Source organism: Stegostoma tigrinum, chromosome 17, assembly GCF_030684315.1.
Source record: "Stegostoma tigrinum isolate sSteTig4 chromosome 17, sSteTig4.hap1, whole genome shotgun sequence".
Taxonomy (NCBI): domain Eukaryota; kingdom Metazoa; phylum Chordata; class Chondrichthyes; order Orectolobiformes; family Stegostomatidae; genus Stegostoma; species Stegostoma tigrinum.
This window is the reverse complement of record NC_081370.1, coordinates 14,774,303-14,791,066: the sequence shown is the minus strand read 5'-3', so window position 1 is coordinate 14,791,066 and position 16,764 is coordinate 14,774,303. Positions and strand designations below refer to the sequence as shown.

The 16,764-nt window shown below is 42.5% G+C and overlaps 1 protein-coding gene across 1 annotated transcript in view; it reads right to left on the bottom strand.

The window, feature by feature from the left end:
- The window catches only part of LOC125459484 (hatching enzyme 1.2-like), a 133,892-nt gene that overhangs the window by 52,021 nt on the left and 65,107 nt on the right, over positions 1–16,764 (bottom strand). The window contains exon 6 of the mRNA XM_059651856.1: positions 7,978–8,159. Coding sequence (XP_059507839.1) covers positions 7,978–8,159 — 182 coding nt within the window. The remainder of the gene's footprint in view (positions 1–7,977; positions 8,160–16,764) is intronic.

Here is a 16,764-nt window from a genome sequence, read left to right as displayed (position 1 = left end):
TAGTCTCACAATTTCACCTGTCATCCATGGTTCCCTAATCTTGCCTTTTCTATTCCTCATTTTCACAGGAACATGTCTCTCCTGCACGCTACTCAACGTCTCTTTAAAAGCCTCCACATATCAAATGTGGATTTACCTTCAAACAGTTTCTCCCAATCTACATTCCTCAGATCCTGCCGAATCTTGGTATAGTTGGCCTTCCCCCAGTTTAGAACTCTTCCTTTGGGGCCACTCCCATCTTTGTCCATGAGTATTGTAAAACGTACGGAATTGTGGTTGCTATTTCCAAAGTAGTCCCCTACTGTAATTTCAACCACCTGGCCAGGTTCATTCCCCAACACCAGGTCCACTATGGCCCCTTCCCGAGTTGGACTACCTACATACTGCTCTAGAAAACCCTCCTGGACACACCTTACAAATTCTGCTCCATCTTGACCCCTAACACTGAGTGAATCCCAGTCAATGTTGGGAACATTAAAATCTCCCATCACCACCACCCTGTTTCTCCTATACCTTTCCATTATCTGTTTACATATTTGTACCCCTATCTCACACTCGCTGTTGGGAGGCCTATAGTACAGCCCCAACATTGTTACTGCATCCTTCCTATTTTTGAGTTCTACCCATATTGCCTCACTGCTTGAGTCCTCCATGGGGCCCTCCTTCCGTACAGCTGTGATATCGTCTTTGACCAGTATAGCAACTCCTCCACCCCTTTTACCTCCCTCTCTATCCCGCCTGAAGCAGCGATACCTGGGACAACCAGTTGCCGATCATGCCCTTCCTTCAACCAAGTCTCAGTAATAGCTATAACATCATACTTCCAGGTACCGATCCAAGCCCGAAGCTCATCTGCCTTATCTACTACACTTCTCGCCTTAAAACAAATGCACCTCAGACCACCTGTCCCTTTGTGTTCATCACCTGCTCCCCGACTACTATTCCCTTTAGAACATAGAACATACAACATAGAACAATGCGGTGCAGAACAGGCCCTTCAGCCCTCGATGTTGTGCCGACCTGTGAACTAATCTAAGCCCCTCCCCCTACTTATCAATATGCTTATCCAAGGACTGTTTAAATGCCCCTAATGTGGCTGACTTCACTACATTGGCAGGCAGGGCGTTCCATCCCTTACCACTCTCTGAGTAAAGAACCTGCCTCTGACATCTGTCTTAAATCTATCACCCCACAATTTGTAGCTATGCCCCCTTGTACAAGCTGAAGTCATCATCCTTGGAAAACGACTCTCACTGTCCACCCTGTCTAATCCTCTGATCATCTTGTATGTACCTATTAAACCCCCTCTTCGCCTCCTTCTCTCCATAGGGCCTGCACTCCAGACCAGGCAACATCCTGGTAAATCTCCTCTGCACCTTTTCTAATACTTCCACATCCTTCCTGTAATGGGGCCACCAGAACTGCACACAATATTCCAAATGAGGCCGCAATAGCGTTCTGCACAGTTGCAGCATGACATCACGGCTCCAGAAATCAATCCCTCTACCAATAAAACATAACACACCGTAAGCCTTCTTAACAGCACTATCAACCTGGATGGTAACTTTCAGAGATCTATGTACGTGGACACCAAGATCCCTCTGCACATCCACACTACCAAGAGCCTTTCCATTGACCTGGTATTCTGCCTTCCTATTATTCCTCCCAAAGTGAATCACCTCACATTTGCCACCTTTCGGCCCAATTCTCCAGTTTATCTAAGTCTCCCTGCAACATTCTTCCACACTGTTCACCACTCAACCGACTTTAGTGTCATCTGCAAACTTACTAACCCATCCACCTATGCCTGCGTCCAAGTCATTTATAAGAATGACAAACAGCAGTGGTCCCAAAACAGATCCTTGAGGCACACCACTAGTGACCTGACTCCAGGCTGAATATTTTCCATCAACCACCACCTTCTTACAGAAAGCCAAACTGCTAAATCTCCCTCAATCCCGTGCCTCTGTATTTTCTCCAATAGCCTACCATGTTGAACCTTATCAAAGGCTTTACTGAAGTCCATGTACACCACGTCAACTGCCCTTCCCTCATCCTCATGCTTGGTCAAAAGTCACACTGACTCCATTATCTAGTTCCCTACAAGCTTTCACTACTACCTCTTTTCTGTCCAATATTTGGTTCCCATCCCCCTGCCACATTAGTTTAAACCGTTCCCCACAGCATTAGCAAAAGCACCCCCAAGGACATTGGTTCCAGTCTGGTCCGGCTGTAGGCCGTCCAAGTTGTGATAGTCCCAACTTCCCCAGAACCGGTTCCAATGTCCAACATCTTCTCGAGTTATAGACTCATACAACACAGAAACAGACCCCTTAGCCCACCTCATCCATGCTGACCAGATATCCTGAGTCAATCTAGTCCCATTAATCAGCTTTTGGCCCATATCCCTCTGAGTGCTTCCTATTCAGGTACTCACCCAGGTGATTTTTTAATGTTGTAGCTACCTCCACAACTTCCTCTGGCAGCTTGCTCCATCCACACACCAACCTCTGCATGAAACAGTTACCCCAAAGAAGCCTTTTAAATCTTTCTCACCTTAAAACTATGCCTTCTAATTGTGGACTCGACCACCCTAAGAAAATGACTTTGGTTATTCACCCTGTCCATATCCCTCATGATTTTATAAACCTCCCTAAGGTCAGTCCCAGCCTCCAATGCTCCAGGGAAAAAAAGTCTCAGTCTATTTAGCATCTTCCTATAACTCAAACCATCCAATCTCAGCAACATCCTAGTAACTCTTTTCCCTACACTGTCAAGGTTAACAATATCCTTTCTACAGAAGGGCAACCAGAATTGTCTGCAGTATTCCACAAGTGGCCACCTTTTTGAAAACATTCAATACCTCTTTTTTTTGCAGAGAAATCCCACAGATTCTCTACTCTCTGGATGAAGAAATTTCTCCTTATCTCAGTTCTATATGACCTACCCTATGTCCTTAGGGTGAAAGATGGTTCTAAGCAGCAGATGAAACAGCATGAAGATTTGAAAGCTCCCTGCCTAATCTGATACACACTCTTCCAGAAGTCCAAAGAGTAGTCTGTCTGTCTTTTCTATGAATGGGTGCTAGAAACAAATATTTTGGGTTTAAAGCACAGACGTTAATCAGATACCATGCTTTTTAATGTTCTCTTTGCTAAAATGGTTGTGTATCTAATAAACAGATAAGTATTTTGTTTAAGGAATAAAACCAGTGCTTGGAAATTAATCATTCACAAAGTTTGAGATTGGTTATATAAAACTTTGGTTAGGAACCATTGGAGTGACTATTTGGAATGTCTTTGACAGTTTAATTTTGCTCTGTTGTAAACGCTAACGTAGAAAGGCTGCATTGGTTCAGCTGCCTATCTCCATGTTTTAAAATAATTGGGGCTCAATTCCTGAATCTTGTCTGTGTAATATTCAGAAGCTCAACTGAACAAGAACATTATTTATTGTTGAAAGCCAAAATAGAGCAATTATTCATGGTGCACATAGGTTAGTCCCAGATTGGGCAGACAGTTCTGCTGACCCATCCCAGAATCTGCTTTTTTTATATGTATCCAGAAATGCTTTTATAACTGATCACTTCTTATCACCACCAAATCACTGTGAATTTTTTGTTTTGTTTTTAACTAGTATTCTCCATCAGTAAAACACCAGTGCAGTCAATTAGATATTTACATGCAAAGCCTATCATGAGCAATGCAAACCATCAAAAGTAGAGAGAGTGAGAAGGGGCTAAATCAAATTGAAATCGGTGGTGGGGTTTAGTCAGGGTGGTGGGTTAGGGTGAATGTTGTATTGACAGATCCTTTTAAAAATAGCACCCTCAGGGAAAGTGGTTCATTCAGGGATATCTGGACAGGAGCGAGCTTATCTGGCTACAATAAGGAGTAGAATTAGGCTAGCATTTAACAAGTGGGGTGCTATGGGGTGGGTAGATATTTCATGAGGTGAATTGGGGATGATAATATGAGAAACTCATCAGCCCTCCTGAAATCTTACAGACAGAAACCCTCCATAAAACACCATGAAAATGACAGACAAAATATTGTAAGACTCAGACCAAAGTGAGGTGTCTACCAAAGCTTTACACTTTAAGGTCTGACCTGTCCAGTGTTAATATCAGCAGGGATCATAATAATGGGCAGGATCGAACTAGGATAACAAAGTGTGGAGCTGGATGAACACAGCAGGCCAAGCAGCATCTTAGGAGCACAAAAGCTGATGTTTCAGGCCTAGACCCTTCATTAAGGCCTGAAGCGTCAGCTTTTGTGTTCCTAAGATGCTGCTTGGCCTGCTTTGTTCATCCAGCTCCACACTTTGTTATCTTGGATTCTCCAGCATCTGCAGTTCCCATTATCTCAGGATCCAACTAGATTTGAGCAACATGGGCTGTGGTGAAATGGATGAAAATTGGATGAGAACTGGCAGAATTGGATAAGAAGTCAAGTGAGGCCTATCTTAACATCAGGAGCAGTTTGTGCCATCTTTTATACTTTTGTAAGTGGCATGATTCTCGCTAGGTAACACCCAATTGTCAATTTTGTGGGATTATTGCTTGTCATAAGTCTTGTTTACTACTCAACTTGTTTAATTAATATTCAGCTTTCTATCTTGCCAAACCTGCCAAACAATCTAGAAATGGAGAAACCTTGACAAGGAAACCATAACAGGTACCTGGCAGATTCAACTAACTGCTTGATCTGAATGACCTCCACGGTGGCTATGACCAAACTGCAGCCCAGGAAACAAACAACGGGCACCACTTCATGCACCTCTCTGACATAGACATTGGCAAGCAACATCTGCCAAACCATCATGAACATCACGGCATCTGTCTAATACCTCAGCAGTGTGCTATGGAAGTACAGACTTGCAATGCAGGACTCATTCAGCAAATGCCAGACTACAGCCAGGAAATGCTGTGGTCATGGACAGGCACCCAGAACAAGTTTGGACCAGGTTCAAGTTTGCTCATTTGCTTTCTTACTGTTTATGGCACACCAACCTGCATTCTTGAACTATCCATGCTTTCCCTGCCTTGTCTTGCTAATTAGTGTAGTCACACAACTAGGCAGCTAGCCTTGCTGGTCAGTAGTCCTCTACCTAGTGAGTGCACATCTTGCTGTATGGAAGTTTGCTATGTCAATTTCAATTCTGTGCCACATGCCAAAAGCTATGTGGCAAATGGACTGCATGTGCAGCAAGCAGGCAGCTGTGTTGCAAAGTCTTAGGGAGTAGTCCTCACTGATGTCCATGGAGGCACCCATCAGTCAGGGACTCCTGGCTCAGTACGTCAAGGATAGGCTCTCATATCCAGTCAACTGGCTACAATTATGCAATTGTTTGGAGTGATTTCAGTCAAGGGAGGGGTGCTTCTGCAGATTAGGGAGTAGCCCATAGTCAGTCATGTTGCTCGGGGTACATATGACGAATGTGCTATGGGGATATGTATAGTCACAAATCAGAGATCTCAGTATTCCTTGCCAAGGGTTGTCCGGCCAGCTTGCTGAAAACAGTGGGTCAGTGATTGTCCATTGAATCTGTCCTCAGAAACTTAGACAAAAGGGGGCTGGTAGAGAGGACTAATAGCAGGCATATCTGCAGGAATGAGACTCAGCAAGTCAGACTCTGGGACTGGGGACTGCAGGATCTGGGAAAGGGAGGAATACAGCAGTGAAAGGGCATACAGTAAAGCAAGGCTAGAAACAGAGAAATGTGCAAGGGTGAGGATGGAGTCATCAGTAGTCAACAGCACCCTGGTTTTAAGTGGGGAGAGTGAATGATCTCTAAATTACTATGATCACACCCAACACAGTCACCTCATACGCCCAGGGTTAGGTGAGAAAAATAGTCAGGTGCAAGAGCATGTATTTATTGGAAGTGGCAGGGGAGATGGAGAGAACAGTTAATAAATCAGATTTGTGAATAGAGGCAGAGAGTACAAGAGCAGGAAGGTAATGTTGAATTTGTTAGATACTTGTTAGACCTCAGCTGGAGTATTGTGTACAGTTTTAGGTGCCACATTATCAGAAGGTTGTGAATTCATTAGAGAGAGTGCACAAACATTTCAAAAGAACAAATCTAGGAATGCGAAATGAGAATAGATTGTTGAAACAGGGACTATTCTCCATGAAGAGAAGAAGGTTAAAAAGAGATCTGATACAGTTTTTCAAAATCATGTGTGGCTGAATAGGATAGATATGGAGAAACTGTTCCCCGCATAAAAGGAACAAGTACAAAAAGGACATAGATAAAAAATGATCGGCAAAAGAAGCATGGGTGATGTGAAGAAAATCTCTTCACACAGCAAATAGTTGGATTGTGGAATGCACTGCCTGGAAACGGGGAGGGAGGTTCAATTAATCTATTCAAAATGATATTCAAAATGCAGTATGAAAATCTTGTGCACGGGTATTAGGAAAAGACAGGAAATTAGCACTATGTAAGAATACTCATTGAACAAACCAGTTTTGGCAAGCTGGGTCGAAAGGCCTCCTTCCATGCCATAGCACTTCATGATACCATGATGTAGATGGGTTGGGTGAGGACCTGGGTAAGTGTAAAGTCTGTGGATTTACTAGATGGACCATTAGGAAAAGGATGTGGATATTTGGTGGCTGTACATTGATATCTTGGCATCCCCACAAGAGGAGATATGGTCTTCTCTAGTAAGAGACCGGTTTCGCTCCTGAATATCTGTGCTCTTCTGGGCTATCTTCTGGAGTGAGAGCAAGGGAGGGATAGAGTGAGATTAAAGGGGTAGCATAGCTGTTAGTGTGGATGCAGGCTGTCAAAAAAGAGGCGAGCAGGCAGTGCAGAGGTCATGCAGGATTAGTAGTATGGGAGGCTATGTTGTTGAGAATGAGTGAGGGAAAATGTTTTATAGGCAATACTGAGAATGGCAGAGCCTTGGTGGGTGGTGGGTGCGGTATCAGAGAGACAGTGAGTGTGAAGTGGCTGAGAGAACAGTGCAGCACTTACACAGCAGAGAAGGGTACTAAATTTCTTTCAACATTGCTGGCCACAGTTGCATTTTGAAAACTGCACTGACCCAGGTGGCAATCTAGGACCAGTCTGTCAGCATCTGGTGGTGCAGCCTCCTCTGCTGGTCCTTCAGGAACAGGCCATCCATCGTTAGCATCACCCTTCAACCTGGACTAATAGGTTCTGGTCAGAGAATGGCAAAGCCATTTTCCCATTCTCTGACACGTTCAGATTCTGTCTGTTAGTGCAGCTTTGGAGTGCCAGTGTTCATCCAGGTGTATATTGGCATTTTTAAGATGGCACAGATGGAAGAGATGCTGATATTTTAACAAACATCTGCCAAGTGGCTAAGTGTTCCAGGAATGATGTGTGGAAATATGGAGCTGGAATTGGATGTGAGAGATGCTATACATTGCAGCTTGTAATTAATACAATGCTTTTGATAAGACAATGTAATAAGGTGACAGACTTGTTTGGTCTTGTAATGAAAAACGCTTCAAAAACTCAAAGCAATTTGGACCTAGTCAATAGAACATGAGATCTGGCCCAATTTGTTTAATTTACCAGAAAGTGAACAATATATAGGAATGATTCAGACCCTACTCCCCATAGTGCTTGAATAGTCAATATTTCTGAACAGTATTAGTCAATTTAACAAGATGTTCCAAAAGACTAAATGCATGAAATAAAAACATGAAGCCAGTAAAGGAAATCACAGAGTTATCATACACATCCAACTTTGTGGGAAAGATTATGTAAAATATCAGGCAGTCTGAGGTATTTATGTTAAAGTGAAACCCAAAATAACTATTGCTGTCACCCTGATTTTGAAATACCTTAAAGGAAAGTAGTCCACACTTTAATTCTCTACACTGGAATGTACGATATTCCAGTGTACTGGTCTACTCCAGGACTGAGAAAAAAAGTGCTCATATTAGGAAAGAAAGATATTCTTATTTACATGTGACATTTAAAAAATCACCTTACCTGGTTCAATATTATTTATTATGATATCAATATATTTATCACGATCATTTCTGGTATGCTCATGATGAAAACCAAGTGCATGCATCACTTCATGTTGTATTATACCAACATGTACACAACCACTTGCAGAGAGTGATATTTCTTGTGGCTTTCCCTTCCTTGGTCCTATATATGACCAACATCTAGAAAAAATGAATTTAAAATATAATAAATGAGCTTTCTTACCCATAAGCTTGAGCAAATTGTAAAAATTAATATATAAACATAAATCATGAACCTATTCAATAACCTATCAGCATACTTAAGAATTTGGTCCGAGACAGGGAGATGTTACGTGCTTTAAGCTGAGGGTAACTATATTATATACTCATAAGTCAATGTATGATGGGACAGTTGAGACTATTGCCTGCAATTCCAATGTCATATGGGAATTCCAAGGTATTTTCACATGCCCAGGGCAGTAAAGTGCATTGTGCAAGAGCAACCAGTTGCCAGAAGCTGAGTTTATGGTTTAGAACACAAGAAGTTGGAGCAGGAGTAGGCAATTCAACCTCTTGAGTCCGCTCCAACATGTTGTACAACTATGGTTGATCTCATCTCAGCCTCAACTCTACTTACCTGCTTGCTGCCCATGATCTTTTCACTTATAACAAATTAAAAATCTGTCTATTGCCTCTTTAAATTTACTCCATGTCCCAGCATCCACCATATTCTGTGCTGTGAATTCCAAAGATTGACAAAAGTAGTTTTAAATCTGCTACTCCTTTTCCTATTCTCTCATTCTAGACTGCCCAACAAGAGGGGACATCCTCTCTACATATTTTTGACACTGTCCTTTAGCATCTTACATACCTCAACTAGATCTCCTCTCATTCTTCTAAAGTCTAGAGAGTATAAGCCTAAACTGTACAATATCTCTTCATATCGCATTCCTCTCATCTCTGGAATAAATCTCCTCCGAATTTAATCCAGTGTAACTACAGGTCTCCTCAACTAAGAGGACCAAAGCTGTCTGCAATGTTCCAAGTTGGTCTCGCTATTGCCTTGGACAGTTGCATCAATACTTTCCTACTTTTTTGTTCTATCCATTTACCAATAAATACCAAAATACCTTCTGCCTTCCTTATTACTGTTGTGCCTGCATACTAGTTTTCTATGATACACTGTGATATGACAGTACCCAGAACTCTCTGCACCAAAACACCCTGAAGTTTCTCTCCATTTAGATAATAGGTTTCCATTCTATTATCCTGAGCTCACATTCATCCATGTCAAAATTACATGTGGCAGGCAAAACAGCAGTCTTGTTTTGATGTTGTGACAACAACTCTGAATTTGGCCAATTAGTTTAAAACCAAACACACAGGGATTTACAGCCAATTCAATTGAAAAACTCATCATGTTAACAACCTGAACCCAATTATATTGTGAGAATTTGATGCATCATCTGTGGTCATTAATGAAGTAATTTTTGAAAATTGGCAGAGAGCCAACTGCCACCTGCCAGAGTTAGCACCATTTACATCTCTGAGAAAGCCCACATAATTAGTCAAAGGTATCAAGGTATTTTAACTCAAAGTCGTCACAGGAGAAATTACAGAGAGAATCAGTGGCAAAATGTGGCCAATATTCCAGAAGACAGTCCATGTGAATTTGGAGAGATTAAGTTACAATTTGTAGCTTCTTATTAATTGGTTTTAAATTAGTGGGACTTGTCTTAATTTAAATTCCAGTAGAACATACAGCAGCTGGAGAGTAATGAGTAGTTTAAGGGGGAGTTATCGGTTTGTTAGTAATTTTGTTAATTTCTTCATTGCTGGCTTAAATAAATAAATTATTTCTTGTTACTTGTAAAGTAGAGATCAGGGATTTTCATTCTTTTAATGACTCTTTTCATACATTATGGCGGGGGGGGAAGCTTCTCTGGGTGTTTTGGGGTGTAATTATTAGAAGGGAACCTTTAATCCCATCATAACAGGTTGGGGTACGTGTTTTGGTTTAAATATCAGAGGGGTTCGACCATTCCCCTCTGTAACACTTGTTACATCTTCAAAGAACTTTGAACAACAGAAAATTAGTCCAAGTCTATTTACCCTTCATAGAACCATGCTGAACCTGGTGGGTTGTGTTTTGACTTTCCAAATGTCCTATCATTACTTCCTTAATTATGGATTCTAACAATGTCCCAATGACACATATCAAACTGACTGGCTTATCAGCATGAAGGGAGGTTCAAGTCACAGCAGGCCAAAAGGAAAGCCGAGAATTTCCTTGAGTGCATATTTCAGAAGATGGGCACTCTGCAGCTATATATTTTTTAAAAAAAGGATTAGAGATCTTAGGTTTTGTTGAAAGGTCATAACAATACATTGATTATGTAAAAAGAAAATTTACTAACATTCCAAAAACAACTGTTTTATCATGTTCCATGTCCAATCTTATGGACAGCTCGCTGAGCAGCAAAGGTACTTCGCAAGATATAGTCTCTACAAATAAAGTGGCTTTTCTCAGCTTTTCTACATAGAATCAGGACTCTTTTCAGTGATCTTAATGTGTTTTTACATCTGAACTTGAAACAAGTTATTCCTTGATCTTACTTCAATCTTTACTCCTGACAAATCCAAATAACAGTTCTGTTTCGAACAATGTGAATATGCAACCACCCTCCCTTCCATCTGATGAGACTAATAAAATGATTTTATGTCTAGTACATTCATTACTGGACTGAAGCTTCTTGTTTCAGTACAGTTCTTTTGAACTGATCAATATCATCATCTTCTTCTCTGAATCTTCTATGGCAAGAGTCAACTTGAAAACCCTTATCCATTCTGAACAAATTACCCCATAATGATACACACAAATACAGAAATTGCTGGAGAAACTCAGCAGATCTGGCAGAATCTGTACAGAGAAGGCAGAATATTTTGAGTCCTGTTAGCCTTCTTCAGATTGACAGAGGCTAGGTAGAAGTGGTATTTATGCCAATGACAGGGGTAGGGAGGCAGAAAAGGGGTGAACAGACACATGTAGATGGAGTTCAGAGAAAGAGAGGAAAAAATGTTTGGCATTCCAAGAGGATTGTTGTTAGTAAGCCAGGGAAGAAGAAAAGCTAGATAAGTGATAATGGTGGCAATGAGTGGGTGAAAATGGGGTGGCTGTGCTGGAAGCAATCCCTGTCATGACAGGGCCTGGGGTGTGGGATTGGCTAATCAATGTGGAAGAAGGTGCAGGTGCAGCAGATAGTAAAGAAGGCAAATGGCATGTTGGCCTTCATTGCGAGAGGTTTTGAGTACAGGAGCAGGGATGTGTTGTTACAGTTATATTGAGCCTTGGTGAGGCCACACCTAGAATATCATGTGTAGTTTTGGTCTCCTTTTCTGAGGAAGGATGCCTTCTCCCGCTCCTATCTTCTATGTTCCTATGCTCTAAAATTATTCAACTCAATACTGGGTCCTGAAAACTGTAAAGTCCCCAAGCTGAAGACGAGGTGTTGTTCTTCCTGTTTTCATTAGACTCACTGGAGCCTGTGGTAATGTCACTGGACTAGTAATCCAGAACTCCTAGAGATTTTGTTCATATGATAGTTTAGAATGCAGCATTACAGGTCTCTGCATCTTCGAGTGTCCCAGTTTACCTACTTTCTGCTCTGTTGCACACTAAGATACAAACTAACCAATAATCTTAAAGGATCAGCCTTTAAAGAGACATTAACAAAGATTAAATTGTCAAAGGAAACTTCTAAAATTAAATTGAAACATCATTCCAGAGGCTCATGATGCATTCTCGTCCTGTCCACCATTTACTGAAATTAACTTTCGTGATATGCTTTTTAATCAATGATAAGGCTTAAACGAGAGTAAATGGCTTAAGGCACTAGACTTAGCAAAGGCAATGGGATATGGCAAAAATCTGGTGATAGTACAAAAGATTTGAGCTCCACAGCTAGCAATGAACTTATTCAAGCTGGCACCTAACGTGCATTATGAAAAACTGATCAGGTATGTCCTGTACATAATAAAACAGGAAAAATCCAACCAGCTAATTGCTATCCATGAATCCACTCTTGACTTTGAGCGAAGTGATAAAAGTAGTCTCTAACAGTGCTATTATGCATAACTTGCTGATCAGTAAACTGAAAACTGACATTCAATTTGCATCTGCTGGGCCAGTCAGCTCCTGACCTTATTAAAACCTCTGGATAATAGAGGTGAATTCAAGAGGTAAGGGTGACTACCCTTGACATTATATTATTTATTCACTTGCGGGATGTCAGCATTGCTGCCTGGCCAGCATTTATTGCCTGTCCCTTATCACCCTGGAGGAGGTGGTGGTAAGGTTGTCTTCTTAAAGTTCTGTGGTACACCTGAAATGGGTTGACCACAAGGCCATTAGAGAGGGAATTCCAGGAGTTTGAACCCACAGCAATGAAGGAATGGTGATATATTTCCAAGTCAGGATGGTGAGTGGCTTGGAGGGGGGCATGAGGGTGGAGGTATTCCCATATATCTGCAGCCCTTGGTCTTTCAGACAGAAGTGATCATGGGATTTGGAAGCTGCTGTCTGAGGATCTTGTAGATGCACACACTGCTGCTATGGAAATTCAGTGGAGGAAGGAGTGCTGCTTGTGGATGTAGTACCAATCAAATGAGCTGCTTCATCCTGGATGGTGTCAAGTTTCTGGAGTGCTGTTGGAGCCACACTCATTCAGGCAAATGGGGAGTGTTCCATCACACTCCTGAATTGTACCTTGTAGGCTCTGGGGAGTCAGGAGGTGAGTTACTTGCCGCAGCATTCCTAGTCCCTGCCTTGCTCTTGTAGCCACAATGTGGTGAGTCAAGTTCAGTTTCTAGTCAATGATAACCAAAATGTTAACAGTGAGGGATTCAGTGAGGTAACACCATTGAATATCAAAGGACGGTAGTTAGATTCTCTCTTATTGGTGATGATCATAGCCTGGCATTTGTGTGGCATGCCACTTGTCAGCCCAAGTCTGGGTATTGTCCAGATCTTGCTGCAGTTGAACATGGACTGCTTCAGTATCTGAAGAGTCACAAACGGCGCTGAACATTGTGCAATCATCAGTAAAAATCCCCACTTCTGAGACAGTGGGACTGCAGATGCTGGAGAATCTGAGATAACAAGGTGTGGAGCTGGTTGAACACAGCAGGCCAAGCAGCATCATAGGAGCAGGAAAGCTGACATTTCGGGCCTAGGCCTGAAGCATCAGCTTTCCTGCTCCTACGATGCTGCTTGGCCTGCTGCGTTCATCCAGCTCTACACCTTGTTATCCCCACTTCTGACATTGTGGAGGAAAGGTCATTAGTGAAGCAGATAAAGATGGTTGCTTTGGAGACACTCCCCTGTGGAACTCTTGCAGAGGTATCCTGTAGCTCGGATGACCTCCAATTACCACGACCATCCTTCCATGTGTCAGGTATGGCTCTAACCACCAGTCAGTTTTCCCCCGATACCCATTGATGCCACTTTTGCTAGGGCTTCCTTGATGCCAAACTTGGTTGAATGCAGCCTTGATGTCAAGGGTTGTCACTCTCGCCTCACGTCTGGAATTCAGCTCTTTTGTCCATGGTTGAACCAAGGCTGTAATGAGGTCAGGAGCTAAGGGGCGGTATGGTGGCTCAGTAGTTAGCACTGCAGTCTCACAGCACCAGGGACCTGGATTCAAATCCACCCTTGGGCGACTGCCTGTGTGGAGTTTGCACATTCTCCCCATGTCTGCGTGGGTTTCCTCCAGGTGCTCCGGTTTCCTCCCACAGTCCAAAAATGTGCGGGTTCGGTGGATTGGCCATGCTAAATTGCCCATAGTATTCAGGGGTGTGTGGGTTATAGGGGCATGGGTCTGGGTGGGATATATCAAGGGGCGGTGTGGACTTGTTGGGCCGAAGGGCCTGTTTCCACACTGTAGGGAATCTAATCTAATCTAAGTGGTCCTGGCAAAACCCAAGCTGGGCTTCACTGAGCAGGTTATTGCTGAGCAGATGCTACTTGATAGCACTGTTGATGACGCCTTCCATCACTTTACTACTGATCAAGAGAAGACTGATACAGTGGCAATTGGATTTGTCCTGCTTCTTATATGCAGGATATGCCTAGGCAATTTTCCACATTGTCAGATGAATACCACAGTGTAACTGTACTGGAACAGCTTGGCTAGGAGAGTGGCAAGTTCCGGAGCACTATCTTCAGTACTATTGCTGGAATGTCGTTGGGGCCTATAGTACGAATGCTGGCATGTTGTCAGGGCCTTTGCACAATCCACTGTCTCCAAGCATCTCTTGATATCACATGGAGTGAATCCAATTGGCTGAAGACTGGTATCTTTAAAGTTGGGGACCGTGAGAGAGGACTGAGATGGATCATCTACTCAGTACTTCTAGTTGAAGATTGCTGCAAAAGCTACAACCTTATCTTTTGCGCTGATGTGCTGGGCTTTTCCATCATTGAGAATGAGGATATTTGTGGATCCTCCTCCTCTAGTGAGTCGTTTAATTGTCCATCATCATTCACAATTGGATATGGCAGGACTGCAGAACATGGATCTGATCCATTCATCATTTCGTAAAGTCTATCACTGCTCTGATGTTGTTTGTTGATGGCCCACACTGCCTCACGGATGCCCAGCCTTGAGCTACTAGATCTGTTCAAAGTCTGTCCCATTTAGCACGGTGATAGTGCCAGACAACATATTGGAGGTTACTCTCAATGTGAAGACAGGACTTTGTCTCTACAACTCTGCGGTGGTCACTCTTACTGATACTAACATGGACAGATACATCAGTAGCTGGCAGATTGGTAAGCATGAGGTCAAGTATGTTTTTTCCTCTTGTTAGTTCTCTTACCACCTGTTGCAGACCCAGTCTAGCAGCTATGTCCTTTAGGACCCGATCAGCTTGCTCAGTTGTGCTGCTGTCACAATACTTTTGATGGTGGACATTGAAATCCCTCGCCCAAAGTACATTTTGTTCTTTTTCCATCCTCAATGTTTCCTCCAACTGTTGTTAAACATGGAGGAGTACTGATTCATCAGCCAAGGGAGGACTGTATGTGGTAATCAGCAGGAGGTTTCTTTGCCTATGTTTAACCTAAAGCAATAAACCTCAAAATCAACAATCAACATTGAGGACTCCTAGAGCAACTCCCTACTGACTCCAAACTATTGTGCCTCTACCTCTGCTGGGTCTGTCCTGCCAGTAGGATAGGACATATTCAGAGATGGTGATGTCTGGGACATTGTCTGCAAGACAGCTCTCCCAATTTTGGTACCAGTCTCCCAAATGTTAATAAGGAGGACTTTGCAGAGTCAGCAGGGGTATTTCTGCTGTTGTCTATTCTGGTGCCTAGTACAACTGAATGGCTTTCAGGGGGCAACTGAGAGTCAACCACATTGTTGTGGGTCTGGAGTTTCATGTAGGCCAAACTAGGTAAGGATGGCAGTTTCCTTCTCTAAAGGACATTAGTAAACCAGATGAGTTTTTCCAACAATCAACAATGGTTTCATTGTCGTCAGTAGATTCATAATTCCTGACTTTTAAAACTTGAATTCAAATTCTACTATCTACGGTGGCAGGATTTTAACCTAGGTCCCCACAACATTAGCACTATTGAGGCACTTTTTGTCTCAGTGCAACTTCAAAGAGTCCGAGCAAAATTGGTATTAATGGAAATGAGGAGGAAATTCTTAATTGTTCCAAGACATACCTGGCTCAAAGGAAGTGGATTGTGGCAGCTAAAGGTCAATCAGTTCAAGGACATCTATGCAGGAGTTCCTTAGGGTAATGTACTATGACTAAGCATCTTCAGCTGTTTCATTAGTGATCTTTCCTCCATTGGAAGGTCAGAACTGGAAATGTTTTCTGATGATTGTATAACATTCAGCACCATTTGCAGCTCCTTAGCTCTGTGATAACCAAACCTTTTTCCACTGTAACTTCATTTTGAAGCTTGAAAATTGTTGTGACCCTTCATTGAGATCCAGAGGAAGCACGGGAAGGGTAAGGTTGACAATGGGGAAAGAGGTTTGCAAGAGTCGAGGTGGGGAATAGATCTGTGAGTGAGACTGCACACCTGTGAGAGCCAGAGAAATACGATGATGTGAATAGGTGCAGAGCTGTTCTAGCTCAGTTGGACACACCTTGTTATTGTTGCTGCCTTGGAGCTTGTGATCCCAAAATATTAGCTCCTCACACCACTTAGGGTCCTTACTCTCACTTTGGGAAGCTCTGCCTTAGACACTAAGGCATGACCATCTGCAGCAAGTCCTGGACAACGTCCAGAATTATCCAGATAAGCAATGTTCAAATCACATGAGTGCCAGATAATAACTTTAGAGAAAATCAAACATCTTCCCTTAACATTCAGTAGCATTACCATAGTTGTGTCCTGATCTATCAACATCCTGAGGGTTCCATTAAGGAGAAAGTGAACTGGGCCAACTATTTAAGTACTGTGGGTAAGTAAAGTCGCTGTCATCCCACAGAGCCATAGGGTTGCTATTCTTGAGATAGAGAGACAGAGAGAGAGGGAGAGAGACCTGCTATACAGCTAGCTGAGCTAACCTATTTTCTACTGTGGACACAAAAGCATGTCAAATACAAAAGCAGGTGAACAGTTAGAAATTCCATAGTGTATAACTCACGTCCTTTGTTCCCAATGTCTTTCCAATAACAAAAATTCCAGTCAAGAATGTATTATGACTGTGATTAGAGGAATGTGCTTTTACTGTAGTCCCATTGTGGAATTGGTCACTACATATATTTTTAATTTGATTTC